This window comes from Mobula hypostoma, chromosome 10 (genome assembly GCF_963921235.1).
Source record: "Mobula hypostoma chromosome 10, sMobHyp1.1, whole genome shotgun sequence".
In the NCBI taxonomy this organism is placed as follows: Eukaryota; Metazoa; Chordata; class Chondrichthyes; order Myliobatiformes; family Myliobatidae; genus Mobula; species Mobula hypostoma.
Window position 1 is genome coordinate 97710662 of NC_086106.1, and position 17182 is coordinate 97727843.

The following is a 17182-nucleotide window of genomic DNA, read 5'->3' on the forward strand; positions in this document are numbered from 1 at the left end:
AAGAAAAAAAAAATAGTGGCTAAAGTGGCTAGCTTTCCTTATAAAGAAATCATTGGTGACCAGTAGCCTTCTATTACAAAAACTTAATTTGTGAAGTCTTTTCAGATCTTTTACCTGGCAGTATCTATTGATTTGGTCTCGCATTGGGATAAAATAAGATAATCCAGAGGCATGGAAGCAGACAGCGTGGAGTCTGATTCACTTCTCCTGGAGCCAGCTTCAGTTCCAGAATCTTGAGATGAGGGAAACTGGTCTCTACTCGCTGACTGCTGTGTATGAGTTGAAACAGCAGGAGATGGTTGGAGTGATGAGGAGGTAGTTGGAGAAGAACTGCCAAGGGAATCTGAAAGAAAAATGTTTATTATTCTGCTGCACACTGAACATTCTTATTAACATAGTCGGTGGGAAGATTATCACCATCTTTCTCAACCTCTCCAACCCACAAATCACAAACCATCCCAACCTGGACATAGTTCAGTGGAGTAAAGGGAATTACAGAGGCAAGAGAGAGGTCCTGGCAAAAGTTGATTGAAAGGGGACACTAGCAGGGATGACAGCAGAGCGACAATGGCTGGAGTTTCTGGGAGCAATTTGAATGGCACAGGATAGATACATCACAAAAAGGAAGAAGTATTCTAAAGGAAAGATGACACAACCATGGCTGACAAGAGAAGTCAGAGCCAACATAAAAGCAAAAGGAAGAGCATATAACTGAGCAAAAGGTTAGAGGAAAGTTAGGGGATTGGGAAGCTTTTAATAACCAACAGAAGGCAACTAAAACACTATTAAGGGGAGAAAAGATGAAATATGAAGGTAAACTAGGCAATAATATAAAAGAGGATACCAAACGTTTTTTCATATATATAGAGTAAAAGAGAGGTGACAGTAAACATTGGACCGCTGGAAAATTATGCTGGATAAGTAGTAATTGGGGGGTGGGGGGAAACAAGGAAATGGCAGATGAACCAAATGAGTATTTGGCATCAGTCTTCACTGTGGAAGAGATTGGCAGAACGCTGGATGTTCCAGAATTTCAGGAGGCAGAAGTGAGTGCAGTTGCACTGGAGAGAAGGTGCTTGGGGCGCTGAAAGGTCTGAAGGTAGATAAGTCACCTGGACCAAATAGACTACACCCAAGGGTTCTGAAAGAGATATCTGAAGAGATTGTGAAGGTATTAGTAATCATCTTTCAAGAATCACTAAATTCTGGAACGTTTCCAGAGTACTGGAAAATTGCAAATGTCACTCCACTCTTTCCGAAGGGTAGGAGGCAAAAGGAAGGAAATTATAGGCCAGTTAGCCTGACCTAAGTGGTTGGGAAGATGTCGGAGTCGTTTTTTAAGGATGAGTTTTTGGTGTATTTGGAGGTACATGATAAAATAGGCCAAAGTCAGCATGGTTTCCTTAATGGAAAATCTTGTCTGACAAATCCGTTGAAATTCTTTGAAGAATTAACAAGCAGGACAGACAAAGGAGAATCAGTGGATGTTGTACTCAGATTTCCAAAAGGCCTTTGAAAAGGTGCCACATATGAAGCTGCTTAACAAGATAATGTAAGAGCCTCTGGTATTGCAGGAATGACACTAGCATTGGCTGATTGGCAGGAGACAAAGAATGGGAATAAAGGGAGCCTTTACTGGTTGACTGCCAGGAACTAGTGATGTTCTGCAGGGGTCAGTATTGGAGCCACTTCCTTTTATATTTTATATTAATAATTTGGATGACAGAATTGATGGCTTTGTGACCAAATTTGTGAATGATTCAAAGATAAGTGGAGGGGCAGGTAGTTTTGAAGAAGCAGGAAGGCTGCAGAAGGACTAAGACAGGTTAGGAGAATGGGCAAAGAAGGGATAGATGGGATACTGTGTTGGGAAGTGTTTGGTCATGTACCTTGGTTAAAGGAAAAAAAGTATGGAATATTTTCTAAATGGGGAGAAAATTCAAAAATCTGAGGTGCAAATGACTTGGGAGTCCTTGTGCAGGATTCCCTAAAGGATAATTTGCAGGTTGAGTTGGCGGTGAGGAAGGCAAACGCAATGTTAGAATATAAAAACAACAATGTAATCCTGAGGCTTTATAAAGGACTGGTGAGGCTTTGCTTGGAGTATTCTGAGCAGTCTAGGGACCCTTTTCTAAGAAAGGATGTGTTGACATTGAAGAGGGTTCAAAGGAGGTTTATGAAAATGATTCTGAGATTGAAAGGTTTGTCCTGTGAGGAGTGTTTATTGACTCTGGACTTGGACTCGCTGGAATTTAGAAGAATGAGGTAGGATCTCGTTGAAACCTATCAAATGGAGAAATGCCTAGACAGAGTGGATGTGGGGTGATGTTTCCTATAGTGGGTGATTCTAGGACCAGAGGGCACAGCCTCAGAATAGAGAGACATCCATCTAGAACTGAGATGAGGAGGAATTTCTTCAGCCAGAGGGTGGTGAATCTGCCGAATTCATTGCCACAGGCGGCTGTAGAGGCCAGGTCATTGGCTGTATTTAAAGTGGAGGTTGCTAGATTCTTTATAAGTCAGGGCGTGAGAGGTTATGAGGAGAAGGCAGAAATGAGGTTGGGAGGGAAATGGATCAGTCATGAGCAAATGACAGAGAAGGCTCAATGGGCCGAATGGCCTAATTCTGCTCCGATGTCTTATGGCCCTTATGGTCTTATTAGTGCTTGTTCATCCATGCCAGCTTAAAATCCTTGAACATCCTGCCTTGCCAAATGACTTTGTGTGAGCATCTTCACTCCACAGAGGGCAGGAGTTCAAGAAGAAATAGCTAAGTGTGATCTTTCAAGCACAGGGAAATTAATTGAAAATAAACAAAAATACAAATACTGGAAATCTAAAATAAAAGTAGACAGCATTGGAAATACTCAGCAGGTCAGGCTGTATCTGTGGGAAAAGAAACAGAGATGACACTGAGTTGAAGGGGCAGTTGCTCACGATACGCTCTGGTGGCTGTGAGACATGGGCTCATCCTTCTCTGTACATCTAGAACACTGGATCTTATTCTGATAATGCTTCTCTTTCTAACAAGTGGTTCTCATAATCCTTTATTAGGAATTAAATTGATAACATATTTTCTGGACATATTTTCCCAAATTAACACATAATTTAAAACAATACTGCAAAGTGTAACCAATTACAAACCGGATGGACATTTATCCTCAGTCAATATTAAACTGTTGAGATCCATATGACTGAATGAATGAGAAAAAAAAATTGCAAACTATTTGTGGCATGGGTCAAATGTACACTAAACCCTATCTGAGCAATGATTTATTGCAACTAAAAGTTTATTGAACATAGAAAACTATTTTGCATAGGAACTTTGTAGCCATTATACATAGAAACATAGAAACATAGAAAATAGGTGCAGGAGTAGGCCATTCGGCCCTTCGAGCCTGCACCGCCATTTATTATGATCATGGCTGATCATCCAACTCAGAACCCAGCCTTCCCTCCATACCCCGTGACCCCTGTAGCCACAAGGGCCATATCTAACTTCCTTTTAAACATAGCTAATGAACTGGCCTCAACAGTTTGCTGTGGCAGAGAATTCCACAGATTCACCACTCTCTGTGTGAAGAAGTTTTTCCTAACCTCGGTCCTAAAAGGCTTCCCCTCTATCCTCAAACTGTGACCCCTCGTTCTAGACCTCCCCAACATCGGGAACAATCTTCCCGCATCTAGCCTGTCCAATCCCTTTAGGATCTTATACGTTTCAATCAGATCCCCCCTCAATCTTCTAAATTCCAACGTGTACAAGCCCAGTTCATCCAGTCTTTCTTCATATGAAAGACCTGCCATCCCAGGAATCAATCTGGTGAACCTTCTTTGTACTCCCTCTATGGCAAGGATGTCTTTCCTCAGATTAGGGGACCAAAACTGCACACAATACTCCAGGTGTGGTCTCACCAAGGCCTTGTACAACTGCAGTAGTACCTCCCTGCTCCTGTACTCGAATCCTCTCGCTATAAATGCCAGCATACCGTTCGCCTTTTTCACCGCCTGCTGTACCTGCATGCCCACTTTCAATGACTGGTGTATAATGACACCCAGGTCTCGTTGCACCTCCCCTTTTCCTAATCGGCCACCATTCAGATAATAATCTGTTTTCCTATTTTTGCCACCAAAGTGGATAACTTCACATTTATCCACATTAAATTGCATCTGCCATGAGTTTGCCCACTCACCCAACCTATCCAAGTCACCCTGCATCCTCTTAGCATCCTCCTCACTGCTAACACTGCCACCCAGCTTCGTGTCATCCGGAAACTTGGAGATGCTGCATTTAATTCCCTCATCCAAGTCATTAATATATATTGTAAACAACTGGGGTCCCAGCACTGAGCCTTGCGGTACCCCACTAGTCACCGCCTGCCATTCTGAAAAGGTCCCGTTTATTCCCACTCTTTGCTTCCTGTCTGCTAACCAATTCTCCACCCACACCAATACCTTACCCCCAATACCATGTGCTTTAAGTTTGCACACTAATCTCCTGTGTGGGACCTTGTCAAAAGCCTTTTGAAAATCCAAATATACCACATCCACTGGTTCTCCCCTATCCACTCTACTAGTTACATCCTCAAAAAATTCTATGAGATTCGTCAGACATGATTTTCCTTTCACAAATCCATGCTGACTTTGTCCGATCATTTCACCGCTTTCCAAATGTGCTGTTATCACATCCTTGATAACTGACTCCAGCAGTTTCCCCACCACCGACGTTAGGCTAACCGGCCTATAATTCCCCGGTTTCTCTCTCCCTCCTTTTTTAAAAAGTGGGGTTACATTAGCCACCCTCCAATCCTCAGGAACTAGTCCAGAATCTAACGAGTTTTGAAAAATTATCACTAATGCATCCACTATTTCTTGGGCCACTTCCTTAAGCACTCTGGGATGCAGACCATCTGGCCCTGGGGATTTATCTGCCTTCAATCCCTTCAATTTACCTAACACCACTTCCCTACTAACATGTATTTCGCTCAGTTCCTCCATCTCACTGGACCCTCTGTCCCTTACTATTTCTGGAAGATTATTTATGTCCTCCTTAGTGAAGACAGAACCAAAGTAATTATTCAATTGGTCTGCCATGTCCTTGCTCCCCATAATCAATTCACCTGTTTCTGTTTGCAGGGGACCTACATTTGTCTTTATCAGTCTTTTCCTTTTTACATATCTATAAAAGCTTTTACAGTCCGTTTTTATGTTCTCTGCCAGTTTTCTCTCATAATCTTTTTTCCCCTTCCTAATTAAGCCCTTTGTCCTCCTCTGCTGAACTCTGAATTTCTCCCAGTCCTCAGGTGAGCCACTTTCTCTGGCTAATTTGTATGCTACTTCTTTGGAATTGATACTATCCCTAATTTCTCTTGTCAGCCACGGGTGCACTACCTTCCTTGATTTATTCTTTTGCCAAACTGGGATGAACAATTGTTGTAGTGAAGGAAAACCCTGTCTGAACATAGGTTTTACATTCTTTTGCATTACAGTTTGTGGATGTATGTCAAAAATCATCAGTTTACTTTCTATTTGCCAACTAATCAAGCTGGAACCCTTATTATGGTTCTTTAATGTATCCTTGAAAACTCAAATTTATTATAATTTACTAAACTTCTATAAATAAATTTAGTAAAAATTAAAAGAAATATTGTTATTTTAGTATTGTCCACCAGAGGGCACTAAAACTAAATTACACGGATTACGATGTACATTCACAGTCACCGCACAAATTCATCACAGGCTGAGATGCTAGACCAAAAAAGGACTGGATGTATTTTGAAAATGGAAGAAAACCAAAAGTAACCGAAGGTTTTATTTTCTTACTTATGACCTTCTATATAGAACCATAGAACCATAGAAACTACAGCACAGAAACAGGCCTTTTGGCCCTTCTTGGCTGCCATAAGCCATCGGAGCAGAATTAGGCCATCTGGCCCATCGAGTCTGCCCCGCAATTCAATCATGGCTGATCCTTTTTTCTCTCCTCCTCAACTCCAGTTCCCGACCTTGTTGCCATAACCTTTGATGCCATGTGCAATCAAGAACCTATCAATCTCTGCCTTAAATAGCCCCAACGACCTGGCCTCCACAGCTGCATAGAAACAATAGAAAATCTACAGCACAGAAATAGGTCTTTTGGCCCTTCTTGGCTGTGCCACACTATTTTCTGCCTAGTCCCACTAACCTGCACACGGACCATATCCCTCCATACACCTCTCATCCATGTATCTGTCCAATTTATTCTTAAATGTTAAAAAAGAACCCGCATTTACCACCTCGTTTGGCAGCTCATTCCATAATCCCACCACTCTCTGTGTGAAGAAGCCCCCCCCATGTTCCCTTTAAACTTCCCACCCCCCATCCTTAACCCATGTCCTCTGTTTTTCTCTCCCCTTGCCTCAGTGGAAAAAGCCTGCTTTCATTCACTCTATCTATACCCATCATAATTTTATATACCTCTATCAAATCTCCCCTCATTCTTCTGCGCTCCAGGGAATAAAGTCCTGACCTATGCAACCTTTCTCTGTAACAGAGTTTTTCAAGTCCCGGCAACATCCTTGTAAACCTTCTCTGCACTCTTTCAACCTTATTAATATGCTTTCTGTAATTTGGTGACCAAAACTGAACACAATACTCCAGATTCGGCCTCACCAATGCCTTATACAACCTCATCATAACATTCCAGCTCTTATACTCAACACTTTGATTAATAAAGGCCAATGTACCAAAAGCTCTCTTTATGACCCTATCTACCTGTGACGCCACTTTTAGGGAATTTTGTATCTGTATTCCCAGATCCCTCTGTCCCACTGCACTCCTCAGTGCCTTACCATTAACCCTATATGTTCTACCTTGGTTTGTCCTTCCAAAGTGCAATCCTCACACTTCTCTGTATTAATCTCCATCTGCCATTTTTCAGCCTATTTTTCCAGCTGGCCCAAGTCCCTCTGCAGGCTCTGAAAACCTTCCTCACTGTCTACTACACCTCCAATCTTTGTATCATCAGCAAATTTGCTGATCCAATTTACCACATTATCATCCGGATCATTGATATAGATGACAAATATCAATGGACCCAGCACTGATCCCTGTGGCACACCACTAGTTACAGGCCTCCACTCTGAGAAGCAATTCTCTACTACCCCTCTTTGGCTTCTTCCACTGAGCCAATGTCTAATCCAATTTACCACCTCTCCATGTATACCTAGCAACTGAATTTTCCTAACTAACCTCCCATGCGGGACCTTGTCAAAGGCCTTACTGAAGTCCATGTAGACAATATCCACTGCCTTCCCTTCATCCACTTTCCTGGTAACCTCCTCGAAAAACTCCAACAGATTGGTCAAACATGACCTACCACGCACAAAGCCATGTTGACTCTCCCTAATAAGTCCCTGTCTATCCAAATGCTTGTAGATTCTGTCTCTTAGTACTCCCTCCAATAACTTACCTGCTACCGACATTAAACTTACTGGCCTATAATTTCCCGGATTACTTTTCAATCCTTTTTTAAACAACGGAACAACATGAGCCACTCTCCAATCCTCCGGCACCTCACCTGTAGACAGCGATATTTTAAATATTTCTGCCAGGGCCCCTGCAATTTCAACAGTAGTCTCCTTCAAGGTCCAAGGGAACACCCTGTCAGGTCCCGGGGTTTATCCACTTTAATTTTCCTCAAGACAGCAAGGACCTCCTCCTTTTCGATCTGTACAGTTTCCATGATCTCACTACTTGTTTCCCTCAATTCCATAGACTTCATGCCAGTTTCCTTAGTAAATACAGACATAAAAAACCTATTTAAGATCTCCCCCATTTCCTTTGGTTCCGCACATAGCCGACCACTCTGATCTTCAACAGGACCAATTTTATTCCTTACAATCCTTCTGCTCTTAATATACCTGTAAAAGCTCTTTGGATTATCCTTCACTTTGACTGCCAAGGCAACTTCATGTCTTCTTTTAGCCCTCCTGATTTCTTTCTTAAGTATTTTCTTGCACTTCTTATACTCCTCAAGCACCTTATTTACTCCCTTCTTCCTATACATGTCATACAACTCTCTCTTCTTATCAGAGTTGTAATATCCCTTGAGAACCAAGGTTCCTTATTCCTATTCACTTTGCCTTTAATCCTGACAGGAACATACAAATTCTGCACTCTCAAAATTTCTCCTTTGAAGGCTTCCCACCTACCGATCACATCCTTGCCAGAGAACAACTTGTCCCAATCCATGCTTTTTAGATCCTTTCTCATTTCTTCAAATTTGGCCTTCTTCCAGTTAAGAACCTCAACCCTAGGACCAGATCTATCCTTATCCATGATCAAGTTGAAACTAATGGTGTTACGATCACCGGAACCAAAGTGCTCCCCTACACAGACTTCTGTCACTTGTCCTAACTCATTTCCTAACAGGAGATCCAATATTGCATCCCCTCTAGTTGGTCCCTCTATATATTGATTTAGAAAACTTTCCTGAACACATTTTACAAACTCTAAACCATCTAGACCCCTAACAGATTGTTCCCGATGTTGGGGAAGTCCAGAACAAGGGGACACAGTTTGAGGATAAAGGGGAAGCCTTTTAGGACCGAGATTAGGAAAAACTTCTTCACACAGAGAGTGGTGAATCTGTGGAATTCTCTGCCACAGGAAACAGTTGAGGCCAGTTCATTGGCTATATTTAAGAGGGAGTTAGATATGGCCCTTGTGGCTACGGGGATCAGGGGGTATAGAGGGAAGGCTGGGGCGGGGTTCTGAGTTGGATGATCAGCCATGATCATAATAAATGGCAGTGCAGGCTCGAAAGGCCGAATGGCCTACTCCTGCACCTAATTTCTATGTTTCTATGTTTCTAACAGTATGGGAGTCCCAATCAATATATGAAAAATTAAAATCCCCTAAGTGGAAAGCATTCAAAAGTAACATTTTGGGAGTTCAAAGTTTCTATGTTCCTGTCAGAATAAAAGGACAAGGATAACAGGTATAGAGAACTTTGATTTTCAAGAGATGTTGAGGCTCTGGTTAATTTGAAAAAGGGTGTGCATAGCAGGTATGGGCAGGTAGGAACAAATGAAGTACTTGAGGAGTATAAGAAATGCAAGAGAACACTTCAGAAAGAAATCAGGAGGGCTAAAAGAAGGCATGAGACTGCCTTAGCAGACAAGGTGAAGGAGAATCCGAAGGACTCCTACAGATATATTAAGAGTAAAAGGATAGCAAAGGATATAATTGGTCCTGTGGAAGAACAGAGTGGGAATTTATACATGGAGACAAAAGAATTGGGGAGATCTTAAATGGAGTTTTTGAATCTGTATTTACTCAGGAAACAGACACAGCGTCTAAATTGTGAGGTAAGGCAGCAGCAAGGTTATGGACCCTACACAGATTAGAGAGAAGGAGGTGTTTGCTGTCTTGAGGCAAATTAGGGTAGATAAATTCCCGGAGCCTAACAAGGTGTTCCCTTGAATCCAATGGGAGGCTACTGCAGAAATTGCAGGGGTCCTAGCAGATACGTAAAACAACTTTAGCCAGGGTTGGAGTGCCAGAGGATTGGGGAATAACTAAAGTTGTTCAGTTGTTTAAGAAAGGCTCTAAAAATAAGCCTAAAGCTTTAGGCCAGTGAGCCTGACATCAGTAGTGTGAAAGTTATTGAAAGGTACTCTATGGGACGAGATAAATATGTAACTATTTGGATGGACAGGGACTGATTAAGGACAGTTAATATGACTTTTTGTGTGGTAGGCCATGTCTAACCAATCTTTACAGAATTTTTCTAGGAGGAAACCAAGAAAATTGATGAAGGCAGTGGATGTTATCTACAGCGACTTTAGCAAGGCATTTGACAAGGTCCTGAATGGGAGGCTGGTCAAAAAGGTTCAGTCGCTCGGCATTCAAGATGACGTGGTTAATTTGCGGGAGAAGCCCAAGTGTGGCAGTAGATAGCTGCTTCTCTGACTACTAACTAGTGACTATTGGTGTGCCTCAGGGATCGGTGCTGGGTCCATTGTAGTTTATCATCCACGGGTACACCAACGACCAGGATGATAATATGGTAAACTGGATCAGCATAATTGTAGATAACACCGAGATTGGGGGTGTAGTACACAGCAAGGAAGACTATGAGTTGGCAGTGGGATCTAAACCAGCTGGAACAATGGGAAGAAAATTGGCAGATGGTATTTAATGCAGACGAGTGTGAGGTGTTGCACTTTGGGTGGACCAACCAGGGTAGGTCTTACATAGTGAGAGGTAGGGCACTGGAGAGTGCGGTGCCACGGAGGGATCTGGGAATACAGATCCATAATTCCTTGGAAGTGGCATCACAGGTTGCCATTTTGTGGGTTCGTAAAGATACATCGAAACATAGAAACACAGAAAACTTACGGCACAATACAGGCCTTTCGGCTCACAAATTTGTGCCGAACATGTTCCTACCTTAGAAATTACTAGGCTTACCTATAGCCCTCTATTTTTCTAAGCTCCATGTACCTATCCAAAAGTCTCTCTTTGCACCTTGGCCTTTGTAAATCAACATACTGAGTACAAGAGTTGGGATGTTATGTTGAAAGTGTATAAGACGCTGATGAGGCCTAATTTGTGAGCAGCTTTGGTTATGTACCAACAGAAGAGATGTAACTAAGATTGAAAGAGTGCTGAGAAGATTTACAGGTATGTTGTCAGGACTCGAGGACCTGAGTTATAGTGAAAGATTAAATAGGTTTTCCCTAGGACTGTGGAAGATTGAGGGGAAATTTGATAAGAGTTGTACAAAATTATGAGGAGTATAGATAAGGTAAATGCAGGCAAGGAATTCCACTGAGGTTGAGTGAGAAGGCGGAAGAATGAGGTCAAGAGAGATAATAAATCAGCCATGATTGAATGGCAGAGAACACTTGGTTGGCCAAATGGTCCTATGTCTTCTGGTCTCCAGTGGTTCCTTATCTTGGTGTTTGGAGAATTGGAGTCATTTGAGTCTTTGGGCATGGAAGGCACAACAGCTCAACTGCTCCCTTTCAATACCTATTCAGGACTGTACACAAAAGCTCTGGTACTATTGGTAGTCTCCATAGCTGTTTAGCCTCTGAAGATACTTTTCAGTTATCTAAAAACATCATCAGTTTCACTGTAAGGAAGAGAGCTGAAGGGTGATATGGAATCACGGGTGAGATGTTCAACTCTTGCCAAACAAATTACCTGAACAAGCTCAGTCTTAGTAACTTAGGGACCACAGAATGCACTCAAAATCAAAGTCGAGGCCAACTTTATTGTCATATGCACAAGTACAATGAAAATCTTACTTGCAGCAGCATCACAGGCTCATAACTCTATGATTATAGTTAACGTATAATCCATCCACCTCTCCCAATTAGCTGAACTGTCTGTTTATGTCACGTGCAACTCTATGAGTGATTTAGAGAGCGAAGTGTAATGGTTGAATGAAAACAAGAGGTTGGTACTAACAATGTTAGCCTCATGAAGGAAATGAGATACCCATGTTCAAGTTCATACAGCCATTCAATTATCCCTTCTAAAAACTGAATTAATACACTTATTCAGGAGTAGTATTAGCCTCTGCAATAGGTGGCTTAATAATAAGAGCCCTACCAGGAGAGAAGAGTAAATATGGCGCTGCAGCAAGCTGTCACTCCTTTCTACATCTATTGTCAGTACCTTTACATGAGAAAGAGAGAGAACAGAGGGCAAAAGGTAAACAAAAGAGGACAACAAAGAGAAAATATTCTGAATAAATGCAAACTAATATAAGCACTCCCCCTTCAGTAATCTTAAACTGCAATGATTTCCCAATGGTACTGAGAAGCTAAAGGAGATTCTTCAGATGAAGTAATCAAATCACCATACATCAATGTCAATTCACTGCAAACATGGCTGCAGCATCAAATATTCATGCTCAGTTTCTTATGTTAGCGAACATAGGAAGTTTTAAAAATAAAAAGTAAGATATGTTCAAGTGAACACAACAGATGTGCTTCATGTTCTTAATTAAAACCTACAAGATATCTCTGCAAGCCAGAAAACGTAAATTATCAGAGCTGTTTGTCAGATTACAAAGCTAAAAAAAATTTGGTTTGATACAGAAACATGATTGATGAGTAATAACGTGACTTACAATTAAGATGCTGCCTAATGACTCCTTTCAAATGAAACAGACCTTATTTTTAACATCTCTGACGCAGAGTGGGTAAAGGCGTTGCCCAGTATAAAGTGAAAATACTTTGCTGAACAGCCACTCAGTCACTCCCACATAGTACCAGAGTCACAGTTTTCTTGGCCTTAGTACCCAAGATTAAGGAAGGAAGGAAAATCAGCGTGATCTTCACATGTCTAAAGATGCTCCTGTTGTGAAATGAATACTAACGGGGGTGAGCAGTGAGGGAATTACTCAAGGCATAGTTACCGAACCATATCTAGACTTGTTTAATATGATCTTTAGATGGCATTGGTGAAGGGGTTGGAGCTTCATGCAAATTACCTTTATCTTATTGTATGAAGAATGAAGGATAACAATCTATCACACATTGCGCTGGGAGCTAATTTGGAGATAAAAAAATACTGCAGACATTGGAACCTGAAGCTACAAACAACCTTTCGAAGGAACTCAATCACTCAAGCAGAATCTGTGAGCAAGGGGGAGCAATATCCACACTTTGGGTCACAACCCCACATCAGGACTGCACACGGAGAAGAAAAATGGTCAGTACAAGAGAGGAGGGTGAGGGGTGAGTTAGAGGCAGGTAGGTGATTGGTGGACTGGGTGAAGGATGAAAGGCAAGTTGAGCCACGTAGAGGAGAAGGGGAGTCAGGAGACATAGGCAAGCAAATGATGGGTGGAGACATGCAATAAAAAGAGTGATAAGCAAGAACACAAAGGGAACCAGTGGTGTAGAGACAAAATGGGCAGTCCCTAACAGAGGGCTTAGGGCTCATGTTATTAAATTAACCTCTGCACGAAATGCACTGAATGAAATGAAGGCAACACAATAGTTTCAGGTCAGCTAGTCCTTTCAATAATCTCAGTGCTCAGACATCATAAACTATACTGTCGATTCACTGACTCATTAACTGCGGCTCAATGCTGTGAATCTTTAAGCTGTAGTTAAATTAACATGCATTATATACAGGGGAAGGTACACTGAAGCTAGGACAGGCAGAAAGGCACAAATGTATCTTGTCTGAAATACAAAGAAAACTGACAAAGTCTGGGCCATAGTGTAGTCTGAAATATATGGATGCTGCATTGGAAATGTTAATGAGGTAGATTCCAAGTGAAAGGGAGGTCCTACATCTTCAGGGACCAGCATACCCCTGCCAAATATGGGATCAGAACGCAACAGGAGCAGACAGCAGTGAAGGACCGAAAGATGGTGCTACTGAAATGAATAATCAAAGTGAGTAAGTACATCTTCAAAGCCCATAGTCTCACAATTACATCAGGAAGTGCTCAAAATCACCATGCTCCATTGCTCGCCTACCAATAATCACTAAATCAGGGCATATCTAAAATTAATTTGCTCCACTGCAGTATTAGAGACTTAACACTGCTGAAAGGCTCACATCTATAAATCAAAGCAAACTCTTCCTACCAGCTAATCAGACTTGACAGGCATGTCTGCCAAACACACAGCACGGCAACTATTGACCTGTTCCACTCTCTTTTGAAGGGTAGGGGAGCACAAAATCTAAAGCAACAGAATCTATCTCAAGAGGTCAAGAGATCCTGCATTACCTATCCCCCAAGAAAAAGTTGGTGCTATTGGGTGAATGGTCATTGCTAAGTCTGGGACTCACAGCAAATCTAAAGCATTACTAACGACTGTATACTCATGCCTAATTCTCCTTCTCTCCTTCTGCCCAATGATGTTGACATGCACTTCCTTCTCTCACCTGTTCTCCAGCCTTCCCCTTCCCCTTATTTCTCTTCTCAGGATGCACAAGAGCTGTATACCAACCAGAAATTGATGCAAGAGTCAAGAAGATAACATTGAACAGAACACAGTTTGACTAGTTATACATTATTTTCAGCTTTAGCCTTAGATGCTACCACTGATTGTATTTTATAAGTGAGCAAGTGAGCAAGATTGGCTCGCAGCCAGGTCAGGAATAAAAGCAGGTGTCACTGGTTGAGGTCTCCCACAAGTTCCATTGTACAAGTCTCAGGATGTTAATCTGACAGGGCAATAAGGCTAATAGTACAATACTTGGTATTTGTGGAAACCTGACCCACAAGGCCCACATGCAGAATGTTTGCCATTAAAGTCACCAGATACAATGGAGAATTCTCCACTTTATGACAGATAGCAGAGGTCTCCTGCTCCCAGCCGATCTTGTCTTCCAGTGCAGTGAAATCCCATATGGATTTTGTGGACTATTAGAATATACAGTGGTTGTATGCAATGTTTACCAAAGAGACAGAGGCATTTCAGAATAAATTAACACTGATCTTGTTAATCAGCATCATTATCCCCCAAGCTTGCACTGAAAATCTTTATTGACTTAACTCAGCAATGCTTAAAAAAGAGAATAAGTGGGATTTAGTCATACGTTGCCAAAACCAAGCAGTAGTACAACAGTACAGTGACTGACTTTTATCTCTTCTTTCTAGTCCCGATGAAGGGTCTCAGCTAGGGTTGCCAACTTTCTCACTCCCAAATAAGGGACAAAAGTAGCAGTCAAATACAGGACACTTGTGTTTACCCCGAGAAAGTCTACCATGACCATGTGACGTGCACATACATGATGTGCGCATGCGTGTACAAATCTTTTTTTTCTACAAATTGGTTTTGGCTTAATCTTCCCGATTCTGTCTGTGTGAAACTACACTGTACATACATTATTTCTACTTTATATAGGCTATGTATTTATCATATCATTCCTGATTTTGCTATATGTTATTTTAAGTTTTATGTGTTATTTGGTATGATTTCGTAGGTTTTTCTCGGTCTGGGAAAGCTCAAAAATTTTTCCCATATAAATTAATGGTAATTGCTTCTTTGCTTTATGCCATTTCGGCTTACGAACGGTTTCTTAGGAACATTCTACCTTAGTGGGGGAAATAAGGGACAAGGGTGGTCCCGTATGGGACAAACCAATTTAGCCCAATATACGGGATGTCCCAGCTAGTATGGGACATTTGGCAGCCTTAAATGTCCACTGACTAGGGTAGGTAGCTGGTGGGACAAATTAGAAGAACATTGCCTCTGACTTCTTATCTCTTTTTTCTGGTCCTGATGAAGGGTCTCAACCCTAAACATTGACTGTTTACTCTTTTCCACAGATGCTGCCTGGCCTGCTGAGTTCCTCCAGCATTTTGTGTGTTTTACTTCGATTTCCAGCATCTGCAGATTTTCTCTTGTTTGTGATTCAACAACAGAACTGATTCTATCTTATTTAACAAATACGACTTGTCAGGCTTGTAGTTATGTAACTGAAAGCAAATTTTCATGAATTTAAAAACGAAGTTTTAGGCAGTGCTCTGGACTATAAGGAGTGTACTGATCTTAGCAACTCTTTTCTCATTCGTTTTCTGTCTCAGGAATCTCTGACAGGCCTTGAATGAAGAAGGAGAAGAACATAACTGAGAGGGGTTGCTGGCTGTCAAAACTCACTGTGATGCCTGCATCTTCTAAAAATTATCATAAATCTCTCAGCAGTAGCTGACGGGCAAAACCCACAGTGCTGCCTGAGACTTCGTAAAAACCATCATAAATCTTGCAGCAGATCTGCTTTTGTAGATATGAGGCACCAAGAGCTAAGCCTCTTGGGATACGAAGTAAGGGCCAGATTACTCAGATAGGCTGCAAGTTAAATGTCATCAATCACATGAAATGGACAATTAGACTCAGGGATAACCTGATGCATTTCTAATAAGAAAACGTGGGATTTGTGATCTGCCTTCCACCTTCGAAGACCTTAACTTTAATTGATTTATTGATCTATTTAATTAGAGATAAAGTGCAGAACAGGCCCTTCTGGCCCAACAAGCCACGCCACCCTGTAGCCCATCTATTTAACCATAGCCTAATCACAGGACAATTAACCTACTATTTGGTACATCTTTGGACTGTGGGAGGAAACTGGAGCACCCAGTGGAAACCCACATGGACATGTAGGTAGTGCTGAAATTGAACTCTGACCTCCGAAGGGTCAAGTTGTAATAGTGTTGCCCATATGTTTAATGAAATCGTAGTTAACGGAAATGTTATGTATTATTTATAATTGCTCATCAGCATTTAGAAGGAAATTGCTTAATTCATACCCTTATACCAAGCCCACACAGAAGGGTGGACTTTTAACTGCAGTATAAGATTGAAAACTGATTTCAGTTGAAACAGATCACAATTGCATCTGTTTTCCAATCATACTGTGGCAACTGGGTACGTGACCATTCATTTCCCAACATCTGACACCCATGTGATTTCTGTTTCCGGGTACATAGAATGATGTCATCCCTATGCAACACTCCTTTTGGAATACAGCCAGAAAATTCGGACCATAAGTAACTTGGGTTACTTATTATTGGCAGTGATGGACAATCTACTCTTAATTCCACAACATCCTGCCTGCAGGTTAGGAGAACTGCTTACCTCTATTCTTGTGCACTTCATTACCTGTTCAACCACACCACTGCACTGTAACAACACCAACAATGTAACCAATTTCTTGCCCATGTCTCGACCACATCCCACACAACATGAGAGTCACCTTAGTCTCCCATCTTTTTCTCTCTTGCTCTCTCTCTCTCTCTCTTCTTCCCTCTCAGCCCTCCCCTGGTCATCCACCTAAAAAAGATGCAGAATTTTCTACCCAGCAACATTCCGAACCTCTGTTCCCCCCATTCTTCCCAACATCTTATCAAGCTCACAGCCTGGAGTCTGTCTATAATCTCACTGCCTCAGTAAAACAGCCAGCATAATCAAAGACTCCACAAACTCTGTTCATTCTCTCTACTCCCCTGTCCCATCGGGCAGAACATAAAAAAGCCTGATAACACATACCACCAGGCTCAGGAGCAGTTTCCATTCTGTTGTTATAAGTCTGTTAAATAGTTCCCTAATGCAGTAAGTTGGACTCTTGACCTCACAATCTACCTCATTATGATTTTACACCTTATTGTTTACCTGCACTACAATTTTCTGTAGCTGTTATACTTTATTATGCACTGTAATGG

At 41.7% G+C, this 17182-nt stretch overlaps 1 protein-coding gene across 2 annotated transcripts in view; it reads right to left on the reverse strand.

Moving 5' to 3' along the window:
- The window catches only part of gab3 (GRB2 associated binding protein 3), a 125153-nt gene that overhangs the window by 20505 nt on the left and 87466 nt on the right, over nucleotides 1-17182 (reverse strand). For both annotated transcript variants that reach the window (XM_063060930.1, XM_063060931.1), the window contains exon 3: nucleotides 115-343. In XM_063060930.1, the coding sequence (XP_062917000.1) occupies nucleotides 115-343 (229 nt within the window). The remainder of the gene's footprint in view (nucleotides 1-114; nucleotides 344-17182) is intronic.